Raw genomic sequence first — 25,718 nt, 5'->3', positions numbered from 1 at the left:
TGGTTTTTACTATACACAAAAAATGGAAAGAGGCAGAGATCCCTTATCTATCAGAATGGAAGATGAAGATATACGACTTTAGGGAAAATGGCAAATTAACTTTATTACTTGGGATGCACTGAAAGAAAAATTTGATAAGGATTGGGTCAGAATGTATGAATACTTAAACTCATCTTAATTAAGATGCATGTATAAAAAAAAATATACCCAGGTAAATAACTTAACATAAAGTGTATGTTTGGATCATGTTATAATGGCAAATGATATATTTGAAATATGTTTAGTGATAGCTCAACCTAGAAAAATAAGATGACTTCAGATCTTACAGTTTATGCAGAATGGCTTAAAAATAAGACAGAGGTACTTTAAGAATTAACTAAAATGAAGAAAAAGTAAAGATAATCAATTTTTTGCAAATTAGAGACTATGGAAGCTAGGAGAGGAAGTAACATCTATAGATAAATGGTTGTTTGTTTGTATTTTATATATGTGTGTGTGTGTAATTTTTATGAGTGATATAAAATGACTGTTAGTATTGATAATGTTTCATGTTGAGATGTAATTTATGCTGTAAATAAAATGTAAAAAAGAATTGAAGTCCCATCATGATGTTGAAGACACCAGGTTTGGGAAAGCTTGTGGTTTTGATCTTAGGTAATACAGGACTTGTATTTAATATCTTCTCTTAGAAAACTGTTATCTAAGAGAGTTAATGCCACAACAAATAGGCTTAGTGTCTTAAGTTGTATGACACCTTTGTCCTCTTCTGTGAACTAGAATCTAGAGACTTTTACATGCACCTGAGCATGTGAGCCTTCCTGGGTATGGAAGTAAATTGTTTTCTACCCAGTTAGAGCCATGCTCTGCAGAATTTAACAACGTTCAACAATGGCTTTTTACAGTTGACCCATCTTCCCCAGCTTAACAGACTCCAGATATATTAGATGGCAACTCATACATGTCCTGGCTACTATATCCAGTGATTACATATGATGAGAGCTGTAGTTCAAAATACTGTATAATAAAAACTTAGTGAAATTTAGGGGTTGTAGGGCTGCCTCAGCAAAGGGTTCTGTGAAAGGCTTTGGTATAGTTGTGGTTCTAGATCCTGGAGCATAAAAGATGATGAATTTATGGAACTTTCTTAGCCTTAGGCTAGTTATGAATGTTAGTCCGTATCTTTACATTCCTGGGGGAATTTTCAGTAGAACTAATTTAACTCTAATATATTTAATAAGTAGTTTGTGATTTAGCTTGAGGGTCAGTTGAAAGAAAGCAAAGAGCTTACTTAACGTGTCACAGAAAACCTGTTTATGAGCTAGATGTTTTTCATTTCATGGTTCTAGTTAATAAATGCAATGTTTATTCTTTTGCATTTCTAAGTCTACATCTCACTGAAATTCTAGTAAGAAGAACTAAGATCCTCAGTGGAAGCCCTATTGCTTGTCCTAATAATCTCAAAAGGTTAGATTAGTATGCATACATCATAGGGTTTCTGTGTAGCAGCATTGCATCCCAACTGTGGCACTTGCTGCCAAAGAAAGTTAAGCTGGCTCTATCTGTTTTGAGCTCCTTGCATTCAGCCAAAGCAACATTGTTTTGCATGGCCTTTGATTTTTATACTATTCTCTTTTAATTCTTTGTTTTAAAATTATATTTAAAAGATTTTTAAAACAGAATTATAAGTATTTTTAACTGTTTTTAAAATCTCTGTGTTGCTTTTATTTGCTTTAAGTTGCATGCAGTGCCTTGGGAGCCCTTGTGGGCTAGGAGGTGTGTGTGTGTGTATAAATTAAACCCACCTGGATAAAAGTCTAACCAGTTCTGTTTGTGTAGGTAGAGGTAGTAGTTTCTGCAGGACAGGCTTGATGCTTGTTTTTATCTGAAGAAACTAAAACAATGTGACTCATTCTTCTACATACAGTTAACATTCTATTTGTCACTTTTCACTCAAGACTACATGGGCATAATTTTTGCGTTAAATAAACACTCTCTTTTTGTAGATGAGATAATACTTTCAGAAAAGAGAAGAATCCTTTAATCATCAGTGAGTTTTAATGCCTGTGATAATTTTTAAAAAATCAGATGAAGTGTGAACAATTCATTGAATTCTTCCATTTTCTAGCAAACTTTAGAGTCTGGGACTGTGCCATCTTACTTGCAGTTAGAGGAGGTAGTCACCTGAGGGTTGCCCCAGATAGCTGAAGATCCGGGGAGAAAGCAGCCTTCTCTGCAGCCCTTGTTAATGAATGATACAGTGGAACCAGCCAAACAGAGAGAGTGAGAAAAAGAAAAATTGACCACCACAACGGCATTCTAAGTAGTAAAGTGACTAAAAAATTGGACCAGTGTACCATCCTATCCTTACGGATCTTCACCAGTAAGTTCCCTGCTTACTAACTTCAGCAATGTTGGGTTGTGAGGAGCGGAAGTACAGCTTGTCCTTTGAAGGACAGTCCATCTGTATAGGTAAGCAAAGGAAGCATTTCATTAACCCAGTTGGTTGCTTTTCATTATCTATATGAATAGAAATTGGGGGGGGGGGGAGATGGAAATCAAATCTGAAGTCTCTCAATTTTGCAAGGCTTCTAGTCCCTATTAAAAATAGCATAGAGTAGCATCAGATGTAGCAGCAAATAATCCCTGAATTATCAAATTCATTCAGGTCAAATCCACAAATAAGGAAGGCTGACTGTTCAGTCAGAGGATCCCAATATATATCCTCCACATTTGATGAAAATCCATCCATCCATTTTCACAAGATGCAGTAAGAGACAAAAATGTAATTTTAATTGTTCAGCTGTAAAGTGAAGCAATGGATTTTTATTATCTAGTAAACTGTTTCTAAAGTCTGATCTAGAAGCTTTTCATAAACAAAAATAATTTAGAAGATTGTACTCTGTGTGAGTATATGCTTTCAAGGTGCCTGTTGATATATGGCGATCCCATGAGTTTCATACTGTTTTCTTAGGCAAAGAATACCAAAGCGTGGTTTTGACAGTTCTTTCCACTGAAATATAACCTGCAGTACCTGATATTAATTGGTGGTCTCCCATCCAAGTACAAACTAGGGCTCACTCTGTTTAGTTTCTAAGATCAGACAGAATCTGGTGCCTTTAGGATATTTAGGCCCTGGTTGTACTGAAAATTGTCTTTATTCCCATACTGGGGAAAAGGTGGTATTTTAAATAAATAAATAGTGAGATGTCTTTCTAATCCATAATGGAAAGTTAATTAAAACCTAACTATAGAAATAAAATCTGTTTTGAGAGGTTTCATACTTTCTTACATCAAGTTTTATATAAATGTTTGAATTAAATATAATAAACTTTTATTATTCTGATATAGTTAGAACTACCCTGTTGGTTGTGGTGCTGCCAGTTCTTTACTTTCCTTTAAAAAAAATGTTACCATAAATATTACTTGAAAGTGAGTGCTGCAAGTGAAGTGGAATGAAGTGGCTTAAAATACTCATGTAGCCAAATAGTTTTGGCAGACAACTGAATCCTTTGATGATGTTGCATTTTTAAGTGGCTTAAAAGTATAAAATTCCACTCTTATTTCTTTTGGTGGGTTTAAATAACCTTTGCATGTTTTATCATAATACTTGAAAGACTGTTGGAGTAGAACCTTAAGTATTTCACTGGCTGTTGAAAGAACACGTAGTCTCCTTAAATGTCCCAATTTTCTGGAGCTCCCTTTGAGTCAGAGTAGCTCAGGTGCCACTGTGGTATGCACTTTCTTGAAATGTAATCCCAGTTTGAACTCAAGAGAAACTCTGGCCAAAATCCAGTGGTGCAGAGTTTGGATAAAACTGCGGGGAGCTGAAACTTCCTTCACTTCTTTCTCATCGCAGCCACTGTGGGATCAAAAGCCTGCTCCAGAGGTTTCCTAGCCTTTCAGATCAAACTTTTAGGGTGCTGGGGATGGTGCAGCAGAGAAGAAGGAATAACTGATTCTGATGAAAGCAGCAGAATGCATTGGATTATTTCCTTTGGTCACAAAAACCAGTCAATGCCCTTTTAAACGATAAAGAAATTGTCAAGATACACCTTTCCTGATTTGGTGTTCAATCATCACTTTCACAGTTAGCAGTTGTAGAGATCCTCTCATAGAATCATAGAATCGGAAGAGACCACAATGGCCATCCAGTCCAACCCCATTCTGCCATGCAGGAACCCTCCATCAAAGCATCACCTGAAGGAGAGCGTTGCTGAGGCTCTGCCCATCCAGCCTCTGTTTAGAGACCTCCAAGGAAGGAGTCTCCACTACACTCTGAGGGAGTGTGTTCCACTGTAGAACAGCCCTTACTGTCAGGAAGTTCTTCCTAATGTTGAGGTGGAATCTCTCTTCCTGTAGCTTGCATCCATTATTCCAGGTCCTGTTCTCTGGAGCAGCAGAAAACAAGCTTGTTCCCTCCTCAATATGACATCCCTTCAAATATTTAAACAGGGCTATCATATCACCTCTTAAGCTTCTCTTCTCCAGGCTAAACATCACCAGCTCCCTAAGTCGTTCCTCTGGTTTGGAGAAGCTGTTTAGACAGTACAATGACATTACTCAAATACTTCATGGGTTTCTAACTTGCCTTTTTATGTAGGCCCTTTCATTTTTTATTTTATTTTATTTATTTACAGTATTTATACCCCACCCTTCAGCCCTAAAGGCTCTCAGAGCAGCTTACAATTATTATTATTATTATTATTATTATTATTATTATTATTATTAGACGGTTCCCTGCCCTCAGGCTTACAATCTAAAAAGACAGGACACAAAAGGAGAAGGGGATGGTGGTGGGGAAGGGGTTCAGGAGTGCTTCTTTCCCTATGAGGCCTGGACCAAGGCAGATGGACTGGAGGGAGGGCCCTTTTTTTTCTGGCTAGACAAATGTTCTGGCTAGTTTTTATAGCCAGACAAGTGTTCTATGAAAGGCATAAGAGATCTGCTGACTTCAACTCATGTGATAACAGACATACTGGATTTTATCAAGAAAGGTCACCAGTTTATCATATCTGTAGTTTCAGAGATCAGAAATCTTCTTTTTTTATTTTTGTAACTGCTGTACTTTAAAAAGAACTATTTAGATTCAAAGTAGATTGTGGATTCCCCCCTGCTGCTTTATTTCAGGTATAAGGCTGATACTTCTAAATCCAATGCTGCTTTAGGCTGATTGCTGACTTGTGATAAAGTAGAATTTGGAATCTCACATCTTTCAAAAATGTATAGTTCTTCTTAAAATTCTTAAAATTCCTTGTTATGTTTATAAAATTTAATACATTTTTATAACGAACATATGCATTGTTACGATTGAGGAGCAAACAGTTTAGCACCTTAAAGTGTCAGATGTAATTGGCTTTTTTCCCTCTTTGGAAAAGAAGATGAGAAAAAGATTAAAAGAAGAATCAATAAGGACATTTTTTGTTATTTATTTGAGCTTAGAACATTCTCTGCAGTCAGTATTATTTTGAAAAGAAACAGTACAAAACCCTGTAACTCCCATGAGATTGCAGAGTTGGCAATGCCTATACCTCTCTTAGAAAAGAAGATGGAGTAAGTGCTTACTTTGTTTTTTTCAAAAACATAGTTCCAAGAAATGGTACTGATAACTTTCATAAAAATTTCATGATTTCTAGGTTTTCTAGTGATTTCTTTACTGCATATTTAGGTTTTCTTCTGTAGGTTTTTTAAGCCAATGATTTTTAGTTCCTGCAGGATGACTATTAACACTTTGCTCTGATCATTATTCCTAAGAGACAGTATTCGTGTATAGTGAAATTAATTCCCTGTTATCGTTGTGGTATAGATGTCAATCTATATATTCTTCAGTTTCCTTTTAGAAGCAGTTCTTTCAGCTAAACTTTGTATTTCATAGATCTTTTCAAATGGTTGAATTATATTTCCTCTTTATTTATTTATTTAGAGTATTTACACACACACACACACACACACACACACACACACACACACACACACATCCCCCTTTAGCCCAAAAGGTTCCCAGAGTGGCAGAATGACCTTCCTTTTGTTGAGTTACCAGTGATGATGACTAGATGCACAGTGTAAAATGTTTTGATGTGACTGTTGTTAATAACTTGGCAGTTTCCATTTAGAAAAGTGTTTACCTAGCAATATTTCTGCATAGAATTTAGGAGTGTAATAATACTAGAGTTGCAACGTAAAGTTCAGCCAAAGATTTATTTAAGGAAAACAAAGTACAGTAGCTTTCTAAATTTGGAACTAGAATAGATATATGATGTCATGAGAACATGCTATGAAATCATTGTTTTACATTGTATAGCTAGACACAGTAAAGCTGCCTTCTTTCAGCTGTTAATTTTATGTGGTTGTTTCTGATGATTTGCCACCTACTGGTTACAAGAACACTTAAAAATAGTCTTGGTGCATACACATTTATTAAGATGTGAAAGCCAGGTTCTCTGAGTCTCTTAAACAGTATATTGAAACCAGTGACAAGATGGATTCCTCGGGTTACTCTACAAATGAGAAAACCACTTATAGCCTGGGCATGCACTTCTACAGTTTGGAATACTGAAAGTTGTGAAATAATTAATAGCCCAGTGGGCAGGTTTTTTTGGAAGGGGGGGTTTCTGAAACCTGTTTCTCAAATCTGATAAGCTGTTTGCAGTGCTCATGCCACATCATATTTGGTAAATGTTTATATTGCAGTGTGTAGTTTCATTTTCTGAGATGATTTAATGTGTTAGTGTATTTGTGTTTTGTTATCTGAGTATTGTGTCTGCATCTTGTATTTTTTGTTTTGATTTGTTTTTAGGGTGTGGATGGACATGAAAAACTTCCAGAGCTAGATCTCAGAACTGATTTAGATGTTCCTGAAGTTGTTGCAACAGCAGACAGCACTCCAGAAATTTTAAAGAAGGCCCTTTCTGGCTTATCGTCCAGGTATTGAGGAAGGATAAAATTAATTAATCTGGACAGATACTACTAAAACTTGGCTTTTGGAATACAGTCAGTCCTCCATATCCATGGGTTCTTTATCCACAAATTTAATTATCCACAGCTTGAATACACACACACACACACACACACACACACACATATATACACACATACATATATACATACACACAGTCCAAAAAGCAAACCTTGATTTTGCCATTTTATGTATGGGATATAATTTCACTGTGCCACTGTACAGTGTGCTCGCACCATACGTGGGCGCACTGTACACAGCTTTCGGCTTATGTGGAAGCAGCGTGCCAATCAAATTAATGGCATGTGCACTGCCCCAAGCCGCAAGCACCCACCTCCATTGTTTTTAATGGGGCATGAGCATACGTGGATTTCCCCTTAAGCGGGGAGGGGAGGGCCCGCTGTATTTAATGGGGCTTGAGCATGCATGGATTTTGATATCTTTTTTTGGGGGGGGGCACTGTATCTTGCTTTGAGGAACTCTCCTCAACTCTTTGACAATAGTGTTTTTTTCTTTCAAAGATCACCCATGATATCAGTTTTGGATTTTAAACACACTTCAGTATTATTTATTTGTATATTTAAAACATTTTTATACCAAACTTGTACCATTCAGATGGATATGAAATTCATTCTATTATGCAAGCTAAGGCTTGAGTCCTCTGCACATTTAGATGGAAATAAGCATTACTGACCCTAGAAGATTGTGAAGTTAAGGTACTTTTCAATAGATGGAGGAAAAGGGCTTGGATTTTCCTATGTTTTGACTGCGAGAAGAAGCCAAGGGCAAGAAATGTGTGACCTCATTCAATGAGATCAGTGGCTACTAGTGCTGCTTATGCAGTATTTGGTTCATTGAAGGACATTTGTGATGCAGCAGGGTGGAAAGAACCACCCACCTTTCTGAGACACTACAAACCAGATAAATACAGGTCAGTGCAGGCAGCTTGTGGCAGGATTGTGTTGCAGTCAGTGTTAGCCCAGTTATGTTCCCATCCATATGGAAAAGACCTGAATACTTTCCAATTGTAGTAGATTGTTCCTCCATGGACTTATCGTGATTGCTCATTCAAGGATGGTAGGAGGATCAGTTCATACCCACACTTTGTAAACAGTACACAATAGTATACTGAGGTCATAGGTAGGGCTAGATAATCAAACTGAAGGTGAAAGGAAGGGGCTCAGTGATTGTAAAAAAAATAACATGAGCTCCTGCCGATCCAGTTGGCACATGGGGAATAACCCAATCATAGTGGATTGATCCTCCTGCCATCCCTGAATGAACAATCTCATTCTCATCTGGAAATTGAATTACTTTTATATTAATGAAAAATATTTATTACATCATAAGGATGCCTTTACCCATCTAGTAATTTCCATCATTGGTCATAGAGTTGCTACAGATTAATGGTTAAACTGGACTTTATTTATCTTTGTCTGAAGAGGCAGATAGTTCTAATTTTACTTATTATGTTTTTCCCCTTTGCAGATGGAAGAATTGGTGGATTCGAGGGATTTTAACTTTAGCTATGATTTCATTTTTTTTCCTGGTCATATACATGGGATCATTTATGCTGATGCTGCTTGTAAGTTTGCTAAACCATCAGATTGATGTATTTTGCTTGTATTAGCATAAGGAGATGGGATAGATTTGATGGGCCACCAAATGAAATACAGAGGCAAAGGTTTTTGATTCTTAATCTAATTATACAGTCGGTCCTTGCCTTACGCGGGGGATCCATTCCAGACCCCGCCGCGTAAGGTGCATTCTGCCTATGCTCGAGCCCCATTGGAAACAATGGAGGCTCATGCGCGGGGCGCCACAGGCATGCGCGCCCATTCATTTGAATGGGACGTGCCGCCCCTAGTGCCCCATGCGCGCCCCACGGCTTGAGCTCCCATGCTCAAGGCCACGTAAAGCGCGCCCGCATATAACGCGGGTGCACTGTAGCTGCAAAATTATATTTCCTATATTGCGTAGTTGAAATTCTGAAAGTAGTGAGATTGCCAAGACTGGATTTTTGTCCATTCTTCATCATCTTCATCTTCAAAGATACGACAAAAGATGAATGTTGGGAGATTCTGGGTGCATGAAAGGAAGTATCTTTTGATGCACCACTTTATCAGATTGTGAAATTCACTGCCACAAGATGGCATGGTTTTCAATGGGAATTGGAAAAATTCCTGGAGCATGGTCTTCAGTAGCTACTAATCGTGCTTTTTATATACACATAACAGTACCAGATACATTGAGAGCCAGTGTGATCTGGTGGTTTGAACATTGGGCTATGACTTTGGAGAACAGGGTTCAAATTCCCATTTAATCACTGGGTGCCCTTAGGCAAGTCACACCTCAGAGAAAGGAAAAAGCAAAACAAATCTTTAAACAAATCTAAGCCAAGAAAACTCTGTCAAAGGGTCTCCATAGGTCAAAAATGACTGGAAGGTACACAACAACAGCAACAAACCAGATATAGTAATCTATACTGTGGAGTACAAGTGGGAGAATGCTTTTACACTTCTTCCTTGCTTGTGGGGTTCTCAGAGGCAGCTGGTTGACCGCTGTGTGAATAGAATACTGTATCAAATAAGCTTTTGATCTGATCTATCAGAACTCTTCTTCTGTGCAGAATATTAAGACTCATCTCATTTCCCTTGTCCAAATAGCAGTGTGGGAATATGATACATTTTAAAATAAAGTATTAAATTTAGCATTTTTAGAAAACTGCACATATGTATATGAACTTTACTGACCCTTTACCTTTATTTCAGGTCTTGAGCATACAAGTCAAGTGTTTCCATGAAATCATCACTATAGGCTATAGAGTTTATCGTTCTTATGACTTGCCATGGTTTAGAACACTAAGCTGGTAAGAACGGCAAATTTCAGTTCTAGTTCTGTTCACAGGCCAAAAAAAGGACAGCTTTGTAGTGGAAGCACAAACCAGTTGTTTGATTATGCTGCTTTTAAATCAGACAATTTAAAACAGTTACATTTTTCTGTACATTTTCTCTTGCTCCCAAACATAAAATTATATTGTATCTTTTTTAAAGCAAATCTCAATAGCTCTGCAGACTATTTGGGTATACAAAATGTTGAGGTCTGAGTTTACTGTTGTAAATTTCTTCAACTTCACGGATGTAACTGTATAAAAAGCAAATACAAACATGAAATTCCCCAATTAGAATGCAACTCAGTATCTATGTATGTTGCAGGTATTTCTTGCTGTGTGTGAACTACTTCTTTTATGGAGAGACAGTAGCAGATTACTTTGCCACATTTGTTCAGAGGCGAGAGCAGCTTCAGTTCCTAATTCGCTATCACCGGTTTATATCCTTTACACTTTATCTAGCAGGTAATTTAGTTCATCACATCATGTCCTCACATTATTGTATTCTTCCTTTCTGTGCTTTTGTGAGCTTTACTTTTTTTTTTTTAAAGATATGATGGAAAATGAATGCACATATTTCTGATACATTGAGTGGTGAATGGTAGGTACCACTTACATAGTACTAGTTTAACCAGAAATTCTAAAATTAATATATATGCAGCCTTTGGAAATAATAACTTGGAAAGTGGCAATGAATACTGAGAACTTGGTTGATGGCATCCCAGTATTCCTGCCTCATTATTTTTTTAATGTATATCTCCATTCTGGTGTGGTTTTGATGTTGAAATATGATGTAGAAGACTAGATAGAATAATGGAGCAGGCTCCAGATGAGCTGTTTCTCTCATTCATAAATATAGAGTTGGCTCTATATCTCATTAGAGCTCAGAGGGAATTCATCATACAGGTTAACACATAGTAAAATAATGAAAACTATGTGTTTTAAAAGTCAAATAATGTAATAGTCCAGGGGAAAGATGGTGGTGGTGGCCTCCAGTTCCCCAATGTACACTGGTTGTTGGCCAGTGGAAATCCTACTTGTTGCTGACATTCCTGCAAAGTATATAGGACCAGGTTGGCTTTGGTAAGGTTTTGCAATTTACATTGTCAACCAGAAACATATGTAAGATGTTGTGGATTTGACTAGTCACAGATTTGAATAATATATTCTCTCTATGAATTTCTAGGTCCTCCAGGTCAACTTTCATCTGAAGGTGTGGTGAAAGACCTAGAGATTCCTAGAGAGAACACTTCTCTAGCCATTTGTAGGTCCTCCAGCATAATTCTGTGGTCAGCTTCCTGCAGATTTTGTCCATAGAGTTGTGCTGAAGGACCTAGAGATTCAGGAAAAAAATGTGTTCTTTTATTTATGGTTTTTCCACTTTTACAGGGGTCTTGGATCCCTAATCCCAGCAAATGTGGAGGGCCGTTATAATGCTTCAGGCAAAATTGAAGTTAGATTATTCCTAGTGTACAGCAAATAAAATTTTGCAACACTTAGAGAAAACCTTTTGGATTTGTGTGTTTGAATTTTCTGTAATATTGTTGTGAGCATGCACTTTTCCCATGGCTTTGCTTTCCAGCCAGCATGTTGGTGTACTAACGAAGAAGGTAGTGTTGGCCAGTCTAAGAAACTCTACTCATGAGGGAGGAAGTATAACTGCCACATTGGGCTTCCATATTTTGCAAAGGCTGGGACCAGCTTGCATACTTCTGACATGTACTTTCACTCAAACCAAGAAATTCGTACCTGGAAGTTGCCAGTCTTTTATTTTACAATTCTCTCAAGTATTGTGTCGTAAACTAGTTGCAGAAAAGTACTATGCTGGATGCAGGCCTTCCTATACTCAGTTAAAACCATGAGATCAGCAAGTATGGTGTGAAGTTGTGTATTGATAATCAGCTGTATCAGTGCTTGTGTTTAAAGGCAATCTTTAAATACTGGACTAGAAATCCCCCAGTTGCTATGCACACAAATAGCCATATACTCTGCAGAAAAGTTGCCTGATGTGAATAGTTGTTTTTAAAGACTGTCACCTGCATTGTTCATCTTCCTGATGAGCGATTTCAATTTTAAAGGTTCCCTTCCCCAAAATACAAAAAATACGATTAAGAAGTACCACTTGGTTATCTGTTAAATTTATATCTCTCCCTGTCTCCAGAATGGGATTCAAGGCTTTACTACTATTTTCCTGGAAATATACTTGGTAATTGTTTGGCTCAAGTCAACCAAATCTTAGCAAAATGTCTAAACTGGCCCCATATGCACTGAATTAGGAAGTGTAATGGAAACTTACAACCACAAAGGAAAAATGTAGTCTTCTGAGTTATATCGCTTGGGTAAGACAGCTGTAGTTGAAAACGAAAGAGGGAATGACCTTATAATGAAACCATCTTTTGTTGTCATTCTAAGTTCTATTTGTTCAGTGATTCAATAGTATTAGAATAATGTTGCAAAACATGTACCTGTCTTATGTTCCATGCACAGGTTTCTGCATGTTTGTATTGAGTTTGGTGAAAAGGCATTACCGTCTTCAGTTTTACATGGTGAGTATCAGTTCCTTGGATGCTAAATCTATTCTCAAAATAGTTATTTATTAATCATTTTCCTTTATCACTGTTGAATTAGATTGTTGAAATATGTTTTAAAGCCACATGAATCAAAGACAATTACTACCCACTTCACATAACTGATAGAGATCCAAAGAGAGTTGTAGCAGGGAGGCCTTTGATGATATGTAACTGAAGATATTGCAGTAATACTTTCTGCCAGTCTACCGACTAAAATTTGGAGATGGTGAGATTTGTTTTTTATGTAGAAGATCAGCCAAACTGACATTGCATTCAAAGTCTTCACAGATTCAAAACAGGAAAAGATTGATTCAAATTTTAATTGCCAGTGTTTTGCATCTGGGTGGATGCAGCAGCTGTTTTGGGATATCTCCACATAGCACTGCTTCCTGGATTTATTATAAAATTTGCTTGCAACTGTGCTAGGTGAATAAAAACACAGGTGGAAAACTTAAAACCATAAAATGGACAATCAAAGAACAGCAGTCCAAATATATTTTAAATGATTCTTAACAAAAATAACTACAAGTAATTCTGGAAGTGTTAGCATGTGTACTGTTTGTGTAGATATGATTGAGGAAACTGAAGTTGAGTGTACCTGTTTTTGTCACACTGTATTTGTTCACATGACTGTGTGCACATTGGGGAACAATCCATAAGGGAAAGTGGCCTGGAGGATATACATTTGAGCCAGATTCTGGATGGATTTAAAATGGGTATTACTTTGCATAAGCATTACTGGATGTGACAGTTTGTTGAAGATGCAGTATAGTTCCTAGGTATTAGGCAATGACTTGCAGGATCTAGCTTCCGTTCTGATAAATTTCATAATTATGTAGCTTGATTTCCCCATAACTTTTGCTACTAATACCTCTGTGTTCTAACTCTAAACTGTGTCTCATATGTACACACTGAATATAGTGCCACTTCCCATCTTCTTTCTGTAATTTATGTTAAAATAAATGTTTAAATATCTTAATAAGCAGATATAAAATTCTAGGCAATCTAATACAATTTTTGTTTCATAACTGTCTTGTCTTAAGAAACTAACACAAATTGTGATACACTGTTTGTGACCACTTTTCATTTTTTAGAATGTCTCTGTCACTCTTTTGGCTAAACTACCATTTTTATTTAGGCATATTGATCTGTGCTGTTGTGCTGTGCTGTCACTAACTGTTGTGTTATTGCACTGTTAACAGTTCGCATGGACTCATGTCACTTTGCTGATCACTGTAACTCAATCCCATCTTGTCATCCAAAATCTGTTTGAAGGCATGATCTGGTAAGGGGACAGTAAATTCTTGCAACTCTTTGCATATATTTCACTTGTATAAACAATATCTTTCTAAGTTCTGATTATTTTTCAGTTCTCTGTTTCACAGGGTTTTTTGTTTTTGCAGCTATTTACTTGTTTAGGCCTTAAAATGTCTGGAAACGACAGGAAAATAAATTTAGTAATCATTAAAAAATATCACCATCTGTTCAGCATAAAAATAAAAGGAGCTTTATGATATTGTATATTGCTTTTTGTTGATCAGCCTAACTTTCAGCTAGTATTATGTGTTGCTGAATCCAGCTGAGAGTCCCAAATACATATTTTTAAGAAGATCATGAATACATAATTTCAGCCTCAAATACATGGGTTTAATTTTTGAAGTCCCATTGATATCAATAGAACTTCTTCCAAAACTTTTAGAATTTGGTTGCAGGACCAGGGTTGCTAGAAGAGTCATGGATGGATGTACCTCAGCAACTCACACATTTTAAAAAGAACATTCCCATTCCCCTTGGGGCAACCTTGTTTGGCCTATGCTTGTAAATTTCATAGTTTTACGGTTAAAATTTTCTGATTTAATTACACTGCTTGTTGGAAGAATGGATTGTTCTGTGTTTTGGGAAAATATCCTGTTTATGACTGTGATCTAAAGAGTTATGAGAATCATTATGTGAGCTTAAAGGGAGCATATCTGGATTTTGCTGAGAGACAGGAAACTTTCAAAGGTGGTTGTGATACAGCATGTTATCTTGGAAGGATATGGTCAGCTGTTAAAAGAACTGACAGTTAACAGTTTTGTTGGGCTAGTAGCTATTGCATGACCCCAAGCAGCCTTCTGGATTCCCACCTCTTGTTTTCCTATTGACCATACCTGCCAATAATTTAAAATGAACTTTGGATCTTCTATGTCCAGAAAAAATATTTTGTTATACACATCCTCACACACTTTGGAATGAAAAAGAAGGTGAAGGAGAATCACTGCTGATGTATAATCTAATCTCATTCATTTGAATGTCATGTGTATACACTCCTACAAAGGATTATGATTAGTATTATTTGTGAAGTTCCTAAAAAATTTTAAGCACTATGTGGGATTTAGAAGATATTACTCCCAGCCACAGACTCATATCTGAGTAGATACCATATAAAATAAGAAACAGATGAGAATTTTTAAAAGGATCCTGTTGGCGTAAGTAGTACAAAGGGATAATCCTAACAATAGAATTTTTAGTCACACAGTCTGTCCTATGCACTGTTCGTTTTATCAAGCAACTGTATGCTGCAGTTCTATTTTTCTAGTCATTTTCCCCTCTGACTTAAGAAAAAAGCTTTGCTCTGGTGTCACAACAAACTATAGTTCCCAGAATTCCCTAGCATTGAGCCGTGACACTTAAAGCAGTGTTAAACTGGATTATTTCTGCAGTATGGATATAGCTTTAGTTTAGACCTCTCAAAATATTTAGCATATATTTGTACTGTACAGAATTCTCTTGTTTTATCACTGAGCAATCCTTCTATAAACATTTGATTTAAAAGCTTACGCTCAACATTATTTCAAAGATGTTTAAAATGATACTATTACATGAGCAAATTCACCTGATGGTGAGTTGGCCAGAAATTTTTATAAAACTCCCCTATGCTTAATAATTTTTGCTGTTTGAATTTAAATTATTTAACTTTTTGTTCTTAACTACTCAGGTTTCTGGTTCCAATTTCAAGTGTTATTTGCAACGATATTGCTGCTTATATTTTTGGATTCTTTTTCGGCAGAACTCCATTAATTAAGGTACAGATTTCAAGCAATAATCAAAGAATGTTTAAATGTATTAAAATACACCAAAATATGCACTTACTACAATTCTCTCTGTCAAAAAACATACTGCTTTTCTGAAGAAGTGCCTGCACATCTCTGTTCACTTCATGACCACTGTGGAGGATTTTCTTCCTTCCCTGTTCAGGGAATGTTTTCCTCCTTAGATCATTAGTTGGTACAATTAAAAATGTAATATTCTACTTGTTTTCTTCTTTATCACATTACTAATTATTTTCTGTAACTGACTGTTTTCTGACACACTTAGGCCCTGTGCAGACCAGTCTTAAAGGGTGGGTTGGGGGCGTAGCCGGGGCGTAGCGTCCCTATGATGCACCACCTGCCTCCCCCTCCAGGGTGGTGTGAGACGCTGCACACGGCACATCACACCACATGTGGCATTATGGCACTTCTCTGGTGCTGTGTCTGCATGATGCAACGCCGAAGGAGTGCCATGAAGCCGTGGCTATCATGCTCTTTCCAGGGTGCAAAAAGGGCGCAGACTGGAAAGGCCAGATCGGAGCTGCGGTGTGCGGTTGTCATGGGCCCCGATCTGGCTGTAAAAGATGTGGCTGAAGGCCTCCCCTTTGGGGATGTCTGCACAGCCCCTTCCTTGATTATAATGTTACTTTTGATATGACCACATATGTCAGAGGATTTCTCATTAATTTGGAAATATCATTCTGTAGAGAGTCATTGTACTTATTTGTTGTATTATGTAGCTGCATGAAATATTGAGGAAGTAGTGCTCATACTTAGTTATCTGGAACTTCAATTGAGTGTTGGGTATAAAAGCACAGAGATCTTCAGTGTTATTTCATCTGTATCTTTCTTGCTGTTTGGGCATTTCCCTCTGAAATTTGAAAAATAACATCAAAGTTTCCAAAAGATAGCTGTTTATGTTTTTTGCAGTACAAGCAACAAAGTGTCTTGTGGAATCTTAAAATCAAAGTTGTAACTTGTTCATTTCTCTCACTGATTTAGCTGTCTCCCAAAAAGACCTGGGAAGGCTTCATTGGCGGCTTCTTTACCACAGTTGTGTTTGGATTCATTGTAAGTGGATGTGCCCCTTCTCATACTAATGATGTTTTGTTTGAGAGTGGATTTGAAACTGGCATGAACAACTTGGAAATGTCTCCTGTCTATTCTATCTTTCCAGCACTGAGCTCTTAGCAAGTTATGGCCTGGAATACCATTTTGTTATTAGAATATGGGGATGGCAGGCTGACGTGGGAGTATAACTGCAGTGACAACCAGTTTTGTTTACTGCAGTGTAAGTGAGCTGATTGGATATTTGACTGTTGGTATGTGATTCTGACATCTGCTTTAACCAAAATAACAACCAATCTAAAACTGATTTTATAAAGAACAGTAAGTCATAAATCATTAAAATCTGGCAGTGCAGCACAACAGTACACAGCTGTCTACAACAGTGTTGCTTAAAGTTGTGGTATTGGGACTGGTGCTGGTCCCTTAGTGACTAACTGTCGTTTCCTGGCAAGTTACCAAGAAATAAATAATTGTATCTAGTGAGCAGTGAGCACATAGTGCCAGTCCTTGGCACATTGGGGGGAAAAATTGCCACTCCTCTACACCAGATAGTTTACAGATTATTGAGTTAATGTAATTTATACACTGCCTTTTAGGGCTCAGCTCTCATAAAGCAGTGTATATCTAAAAGTAAGATATGTTAAAATACATTGAAAGCATCACATCATAATTTTGTACACAGGTATGACAAATTTTGGAAGTTTATTGTGTATTGATTTATTTTATTCCCACCCTTTTTCTAAAGATCTCAGGGTGGCATACAATAAATTCATTTTGGCTAATTTAAAATAATTTGAACAATTATTTTACAAGGCTAAAAACTTACTGAAGTTAAGAAGACATTTTAATGTTATAAAAACAAGGCACATGTATAGACTTGTATAAACCTGTCACCAAAGGCTTTATGCCTTTGTGTTTTTATTTGGTCCCATTTGCACTAGCTTTTCCTGTAGTGGGAGGGAGTTCTGTGCTGCCACCAAGGAAGAGTTATTCCTTATGTTCATGAGCCAGATTGATATTACTGATTGGCAAATAAGCAGGACTTCTAAACATGATATTATATGGGCAGAATTATTTTACAAAAACACTTCTACATTATTTTATTACTTTTCAACCATAATTCATAATAATGAAAATAAGATTTATAGACTGCCTAACAATGAAAGTTCCCTAATACTTAATCCTGTGTGTCAAAGCATTTCAAGGGAATTCTTTGTTGTGCACTCCCAAAAGGCAACAGAGAGGCATTTTGATGGACATGTTCTTCAGAGTAATTTTCAGAGTCCGTTAGGTGCTGAGTATGGAGTGGCCTTTGATCTTGCCTAGGTGAGGAGGCATACTGATGAAGTGTATAGTGATTAGTATGTAATCTGCAGATTTAGAGTGATTCCACTTGGATGTGAAACCAGAAAGCATAAATGCTCCTCAAGTTTGAATTGTTTTGGCAGTGTTCAGTACAGTAAGTTTACTGAGATTTTTAAATTTCTTCCCCAGATATTAAAAAAGATGGCACCAGGCAAACATCTTGGCTTGGACATGTCATGTTCAAGCTGGTGGAGCGAGCTTATGAGGCAGGGATAATAGTTCCATGTATGAGCCTTGCCTCAGTGGTGTCAGGAATTGAACTGAGGCCCTTCTGCTGCTGGCATAAAATTGCTTCCTTCAGGCTCCGCACCTTCCCACTAAGGAAGGAAGCCTTAAAAGGGACAACTTGGTCCACGAGCTCCTGCTGTGCATGCTCTTGCTGGTGACTAACTAGCTCATGGGATCATAGACCTTGCAGAAGAAGGCCGCCTGTCCCATTACTGGGACTCAGGCTCAGGCAGCTCCAAGGTGATCACAGGAATCACAGCCTCTGGTTCAGAGGGTAGGATCTGCTTAACTTCAGGATATTAGACCTTGCTGGTTCAATAAGTCATGCTTGGCTGTCTTAGGGATGGGACTATATCACTATGTTACAGTGTTTAAGAAGCCTTTGGCTTGTCACAAGCATTTTATGTATCCATACTGTGCTTTTCAGGCTGCCTACCTTTTGGCTCAGTACCAGTATTTTGTATGCCCTGTGGAATACAACAGTGAAACTAACAGATTTGTCACAGAGTGTGAACCATCAGAATTGTTCCAGTTACAGAAGTACTCCATACCACCTTTGCTGCAGGTTCTGCTGAGAAGAGTAAGTAAAATTATGTTAATTAAAAAAAAGCTAGATTTATAAAACCAGTATGTTTGATGTAGTGTTTCTTCAGGATTCTTGCATTTAGACCAATCAAAATAGCAACACTATACATAAAAGTTTTTCACCTCTTTGCCACCAGTATATCAAATGAAATCATATATAGTAGTGAAATGCAGAATTAAGTTTTTCTTGTTAGGGAATTCCATTACTTTCCGTTCTTATGAGGTTTGATGTAATAAGATTAGGTGAAAGGGCAAATGTAAAAGCATAGTACATGGAAATAAATACAGGAGGCTTTTGGTCAGTAGGCTAAGAGCACTTAGTCTCCATTCTAGAGGGTATTGATCGCAATGAATAGACCCACAGCTCCATGAGTTGTTTTTGATGTGCTGCATTCTCCAGTAGTATGGCTTCTGTTTACATTGCAAGACAGTGTCTAGAGTACAGTCTTTACTGTTGCTATCTTTCTGGTTTTCTTATGAACAGATGATGAATGTTCCTTGCAGACTGCATACGTTCACTGAGGTTTTGTTGCCATTGGTGAGCAAATGTTAGACTTGTATGCAGAGTCAGAATTGTCTGTCAATCTTGACTTTAGATCAGGGATAAAGTCAGAAGACAACAAATATCAGTCTGATCACTTTCAGCTCCATCCTATTGATGCTGAATTGGAATGTGAAATTCTAACCAAGTTTCTCAAGTCACCAAGTGTCTTGAGATGAAGCTTCTAAAGCTTCTAGAAGGAGAGTGGCCATTTTGATAGCTCTTCCTGCATACTCTGGATTGTGGTGGTACTTGTTTTTCTTCCTCTTAATAGTTGCCTTACTGAGATGCATATTGGTCAATAGCTGTTTAAGAAGAAATGGATCCTATGACTGTCTTGGACCCTTCCTCCATCATCTTTTAAAAATTCCCTCTCAGCCAGCTGCCCTTTAGTCTGCACTTTTCCCCTTTTAGCAAGGCATGATCCTTGTTCATAATTGAGATCTGGTAATACGGTAATTTCTGTGATACATCCTCGAGCTCCATAATTCAGCTGACACAAACAGGTGGGAGGGAAGGGGAAAAGGAGAGAGGTCTGACCCAAATCATCTCTCTTTTTTCCACCATACTGGAATGCTGTGACATGCTGACTCTTGGCTTCCTTGTCTTTGTGCTGCTCCTATCTGTGATGACAGGTGGGAATGGCAATCTCTACCACACTTCTGTTTCCCAGCTGTGTAGCTTGGAGAGGGGGAAACTGCTTTAATCTGTAAGCAGATCTAGTTTTAGTCCGCTTTTAGATGCTCTCAGGGAAGGAGCACTTCTAAATGTGCATCTGAACTGACTCCTGCTTTGCACTGCTGCTAGCTGTGTAGGGCTAGGTGGGCCTTTTCTGCCAGTCATTGTTTCCAGAAAGAAGGGGGGGGGGGGAGTGTATGATTTATTACTTTCCTATTTTGTTCTACCTGGCAGAAGATGGCAGGTGTGAGAGATCTTCCCAAAGTCTGTGTGTGTGTCCCATGCCAAATCTTAACAAGCAAAGAGAGAAAGGGAGGGAAACCTTTAAAGAAAAGAAGTGAGGAAAACATGTGATTGGTTTCACACATTGTCTCCAGCCTCTGCCATCACTTTTGTTTATGCAAGCCAGTAATTGTAACTGTCTTACATACTGAAGACATAAAAACTGGTCTGATTTCCAAAGCAAAATGGGGATAAAAGAGCTATCTTATATTAAGTTAATGCTAAGGGAAACTAATGACTATATAATTTCTTGTAGGAAACAGTGAATCTGTATCCATTCCAAATGCATAGCATCGCTTTGTCAACTTTTGCATCCCTAATCGGGCCATTTGGAGGCTTTTTCGCTAGCGGATTTAAAAGAGCTTTCAAAATCAAGGTGTGTACCAGTTAGCTCTTCTGAAGGTTGTTTGAATGCATCCAGCACACGCTTAAGTATGTTTGTCTTTTTAAAGTAAAATTTGCTGCCTCAGTTACCTTGGGACCACTTTTTTCAATTGAATAAAAATATAAAGTATTTCTGTTAGAATTTGAACGTAACTGAGTAATAATGGTCTAAAGGCCATAGAACTGAATTCGGTTGACAGTCTTAATAAATATGAATGTTGCCATGTGCTTAAATGATTCATATATTTGGTTTCTTTTTATTCCTAATTTTTATATTGATTTGAAAAAAATGATTATAGAGAAAAGAAATGAAGAATGAGAAAATAATAACAAAAAGGAAAAAGAGGATACAAACATTAAGACTTAATTAATTCAAGCTGACCATATTCCAAAAATACATTGTTTTCAAATTTACATTTATTAAATCCTTGTTCATGCATAGCTAAAGTAGTATTTCTGATAATTGAATAATAGATAGTGAATTTTTATCTTTGTTTTCCAGTCTGTTATAATTGGTTTGGTACAGGAAGGCAAGATCAACCACATTTACCCTCCGATTCCACATTGTAGCAATCCTGTTTTAATTGGGGGGGGGGGGGGGAATTTGGTACATAATGTTGAATGTGGATATTTTAATGTGATGTGAGTTTTGATTGTCTCGTCACAGAAAAGCGGGATAAAAATAAGTTTTATTATTTATTTTTATAATTTATGTACATCTTGAAATACCAAAGATTTTTCTAATACAAAATTAATGCATTGTGATACCTTGAACCAAAAAAGAACGGGAGTTAACCCTTGAACATGTTCACATCATATGCCACAAGGAAACATCCATATTATATTGCTACCAATTAGCTGTAGTATCCAGTTTGTTTCTAAGATACTGTCCGCTACACTCCCTTGAATTTTTTGGGGTGTGTGGACTAAAGATAATATTAGATCTAAAGAGGTATTAAATATTGACACTGGAACTGTTTTCCATTGATTAATTTGTATAGGGAAGCTAATTCTTTTCTAACTCTTAACTCTATTCAACTCTTAATTTCTTCTCTCCTCCAAAAGGATTTTGCTGACACTATTCCAGGCCATGGTGGAATAATGGACCGTTTTGACTGTCAGTACTTGATGGCTACTTTTGTTCATGTCTATATCACCAGTTTCATAAGGTATGTACCTATAGGTAATGGCTGAGGAATTTCAGAGAATTGACACAGATTCTTTGCCTTAGTTTCACGGTTGTTCTGATGTTGGATAGAGACCATTGGGCAAAGGCAACCCCTCTGAACAAATCTTGCCAAGAAAACCCCATGGTAGGCTTACCTTGGGTTCACAATGTCAAAAATGACTTCAAGGCATATGACAACAACAACAGTAAGTTTTAGTGATGTTATTGATAGGATGAAGTATAGCTGCAGCAGAGTATGTTACGTGTTGAATGTATGCTGCCTCACACAGCCTTTTCCTTGTATTTTAATTAAAATTCTTTGGAATTTACTGTTGTCAATATGTACAATTTTTAAAAACAGACTTTTAGTTAGGATGTACTTGATATGCATGAACTTAATAAAGAAGGAAACAGAAATGGCATGCAGAATGATTTTTTCTCTCTCTTTAAATCTAATTGCCAGAGGCCCTAATCCCAGCAAGTTACTGAAACAGCTGTTGGTGCTCCAGCCAGAACAGCAATTAAATGTTTATAAAACTCTAAAATTGCACCTCATTGAAAAGGGGATCCTTCAGCCACCACTGAGGGGATAGAAGGACTGAGAGATGCATGGCAAGAGAAGCACAACTGGAAATGCAGTTTCGCTTGTATAGAGCAAGATGCATTGGACTGAAGCCAGACAGTGGGTCTGAAGATATGAATGTCTGTTTACTGAGATTACTGTGAATACCCAGGAAGCCAAGCAAGTTTTAAGTTTTTTTCAAACAACTGCATGTTTTTGTTACCCAGTTCACTTTCTCAGGTTGTCGAAAAGAGACAACCTCCCTTGGTTCTCAGCTTCAGTTTTTAAAAAGTAACAATTTGTTTTTAAATGGTGAAGCACACACTCCCTTTAGAATAGAATAAATAAAGGAGCACTGGAGAGCGTGCAATTAATTTATAAAAACCCATTTTAGTGCAATGCTATTATATTAATGACTCCAGTTCATTTAATGGCACTCTATATTACTGTGTTGGTATCTCAATTTTAGTTGACAGCATAACTAAATAATAATCAAATGGCAATAGAGGCAGTTTTATCCTGTTATGTGTCCTCCAAAAATAGGAAAGGAGCCTGTAGTGGGTAAAACTCATATGTCAAATATCTTCCTATTCTGGGTTCCTCAGGTTGGTTTGTTTCTGCCGGAAAAGCATGGAGGGGGCAGGAGGAGGATGGCAGCAGCAAATGGAAATGAGTGGGTCCTTGTGAAAGTGAAGTACCATTTTGAGGTGGGAGGAAGACATTTCCCTGCTAGAATCACAAAGATAATTTTGAAGCACAAAACATCTATGTGAGTTGGCCCCTTCTTTATCAGCAAGCTTAGTTCAGGACATTTGGGCTCCAAGGATTGGTGACTCTTGAAAAATGTGCTCATTTGTGCCTCAGTGATGAGATGTGTTAAATGGAATTTTTTCCTCCATTATGTTAAGTGCAATATGTGAGCAAACTCAGCCTCATTGAGCCCATTTTCATGAAGACAAGGTGGCCTGTTGGCTAAGTTGAAGTTCTAGGGTGGGAGATGAATCTGGCTCTTCCATCACTATTGAGACCTTCAAGGCATTTGGTAAGCAACATACCTGGTCCAGCCATGTGGGAGGAGCAGTGCTTCTGGACATGCTCACTGTTAGCCAACTCTCTCAAGATTCCTTATGCAGGTCTGCATGAAATGTGGTGTTTCTAACATTCGTGGCATGAGTTGCTGCTTTGTAATTTCTTTTATCATGTAATAATTCAAAACTATATTTTAAAAGCAAATAAATTAAAAAAAAACTTTAATACACACAAGCCAAAAACATAGTATGGTAGTGATTCATGTAATAAGACTTCAGGCATCAGAAGTGTAATCCTGGTAGCAGCATCTTCTGTGAAAACCTCAATGAAATGAAAGGGAGCTGTGCTAGAGCAATTTGTGCCAGTGCAGTTTCCACTTATATTAAATGGGCTTGTGCAAGACAACCTTCAAAGGGGATTGTATTCTAGGAACAAATCTTGTTTTCCATGAACTACCAAGGCTCTGTATTTTGTTGTAAGGTGGTAATTTCAGCCTTGCCTGGTACTGCTTAGCTTAAACCAGGTAGCAAAAGTAATAATGCATTAACTTCTGACTCCTGCAAGGATGAAATTACTTATATTACTCCTGAAACTCATTTAACCTTGAACCAATTCTATCACAACATTAGAAATGGTTCTAGAGTAAGTATACCACCAATATTTAAAGAATGCTTGTAAATTTTAGAAGGCTTACCTCACACTTTACTAAACATGTTCCGAACTTTCTTTGGTGGTAAAAGAAAAGCTGTCATGTTTGTTCATGTGCTTTCCCTGTTAATGGCGAAATTGAATACAGAAGGCTCTGGTGTGATTTCTTAAGCTGAATGTTTTTGCCCTCTTGGGGAACTGTACCACCGTTAGTATGGGAAAAGCTCCTTACTGTGGGTTCCCCCCCCCCCCCCCAACCAATATAGAGCCTTGCTATTACTGGAGAGGCACATAGTAGGCACATTTACTTTGGCAGCATGTAATATCCATTTTGAGACCATGAGGCTAGGTATAGACCCTCTTAAGAACCACAAAATAACATATACATTTACAGTCGTACGAGATTCATGTGGTAGTGGGTCTTTTGAAGAAGTCAGATCTTGCCGCTTGTAAAGCGTAGTACATGGTGGGTCCCTTCAGTTGACACAATGGCATAGGGACTGTACTCTCAGTGAGGAGGTGAGTGGGACAACATTTGCATTTGCCCTTGTGTGGAATACCTGTGGGTATCCCTATTTATTTGCAGAACACCATAGTGGGTAGTGGCAGCAGATGAAATTGTGTTTTAAATATATGTCACCACCTCTCTTCCAGGACCTTTCTGTGCATGTGCAGCTCCTTTAGTTTCTTCAAGTGCTGTGGTCACCTCTTAGACTAAACAACCCCATGGGCTTGGCTCTTAAACTGGGAAAGCAGAACAAATCAGTCTAAACCTAGGGAGACAGCCTAGCTAACTGAAAAATAATGCTACTGGGATCAGTTTTTAAGATTTCAATAGGAATGTTTGCACTGAAGTAAGTAGTCAGTTGTATGCCTCTGAAACTTAGATCTTAACAGTTTTTCTTAGAAAATATTCTCCCAAATTACTCCGTCCTGAAATTAACACAATGTAAAATTTAATTTTATTGTAGAACTGTAACATTTGGATTGTTCTGGTGTAACATTTTTAACATTTGTATTGAAACAAGATTGTATTTAAGCCATTAAAGTTAAGAGAGGAGCTGAACCTGGCCGCTCTGTTTGCACTGTTAAAGAACCCATTGTAAAATGCTGCTATTCATTAAAAGTGAAATGTTTTTGGATGTACTCTTACTGCTTTAGAATCTCTTTGTCTCCAGAATACTGTTGAAAAAGGGCTTTCAGTGTGGTTTTCAGAGACAATGTAAGAGTATTACGTGAAATGAGTGAACACACACTTCAGGTATACAAAATAACTAAGTGTTGTATGGTTGTGGCAAATGCCTGTATGAAATGGTGCCAATAGCAAACCATTTGCCAAGCTTGATGGTGTCAGACAATTTTAATTAAAACTACTGAAAGCTTTGAGGGAGCTGCTCTCTGAACTGCACCAGCATCAGTACATTCTTAATGTGTTGGACTTTGTTATAAAAAAGGGGAAAGGTTTGTCCCTTCTGTATTGAAATAAACAGTGATGGAAACCCCTTTGATATTTTATTTTGATCTGCTCTTCTCTTGGGTAAGACACCTCTGCCTTGTTTAGCAAAACTGTAGAAAATCTTGTGTATATACTGTAAATGTTGAGCATACAAATATGTCTTAGTTTACTTTTGTAGAGATGGGCTTGGGGATAATAAAGCTCTAATCAAAGTCTTAATATTCTGATTTCTTGTTAAACA

At 37.4% G+C, this 25,718-nt stretch overlaps 1 protein-coding gene across 2 annotated transcripts in view; it reads left to right on the top strand.

Annotated features, from left to right (window-relative positions):
* CDS1 (CDP-diacylglycerol synthase 1) overlaps nucleotides 1-25,672 on the top strand; it is a 29,580-nt gene extending 3,908 nt beyond the window's left edge. Inside the window, exons 2-15 of one of the 2 annotated variants that reach the window (XM_089526185.1) lie at nucleotides 2,126-2,469; nucleotides 2,666-2,767; nucleotides 6,794-6,921; nucleotides 8,441-8,537; nucleotides 9,724-9,821; nucleotides 10,168-10,307; nucleotides 12,330-12,388; nucleotides 13,615-13,697; nucleotides 15,390-15,477; nucleotides 16,486-16,554; nucleotides 18,572-18,724; nucleotides 20,487-20,606; nucleotides 21,680-21,783; nucleotides 22,246-25,672. In XM_089526185.1, the coding sequence (XP_089382311.1) occupies nucleotides 8,481-8,537; nucleotides 9,724-9,821; nucleotides 10,168-10,307; nucleotides 12,330-12,388; nucleotides 13,615-13,697; nucleotides 15,390-15,477; nucleotides 16,486-16,554; nucleotides 18,572-18,724; nucleotides 20,487-20,606; nucleotides 21,680-21,783; nucleotides 22,246-22,375 (1,101 nt within the window). In that variant the 5' untranslated portion in view covers nucleotides 2,126-2,469; nucleotides 2,666-2,767; nucleotides 6,794-6,921; nucleotides 8,441-8,480 and the 3' untranslated portion in view covers nucleotides 22,376-25,672. The remainder of the gene's footprint in view (nucleotides 1-2,125; nucleotides 2,470-2,665; nucleotides 2,768-6,793; nucleotides 6,922-8,440; nucleotides 8,538-9,723; nucleotides 9,822-10,167; nucleotides 10,308-12,329; nucleotides 12,389-13,614; nucleotides 13,698-15,389; nucleotides 15,478-16,485; nucleotides 16,555-18,571; nucleotides 18,725-20,486; nucleotides 20,607-21,679; nucleotides 21,784-22,245) is intronic. The other variant, XM_089526184.1, reaches the window with a different exon arrangement.
* Nucleotides 25,673-25,718: the final 46 nt, after the last annotated feature.

Source organism: Sceloporus occidentalis, unplaced genomic scaffold (assembly GCF_023333645.1).
Source record: "Sceloporus occidentalis isolate IW3139 unplaced genomic scaffold, rSceOcc1.0.p SCAF_5, whole genome shotgun sequence".
Lineage (NCBI taxonomy): Eukaryota > Metazoa > Chordata > Lepidosauria > Squamata > Phrynosomatidae > Sceloporus > Sceloporus occidentalis.
This window is presented reverse-complemented; position numbering and strand designations above follow the sequence as displayed.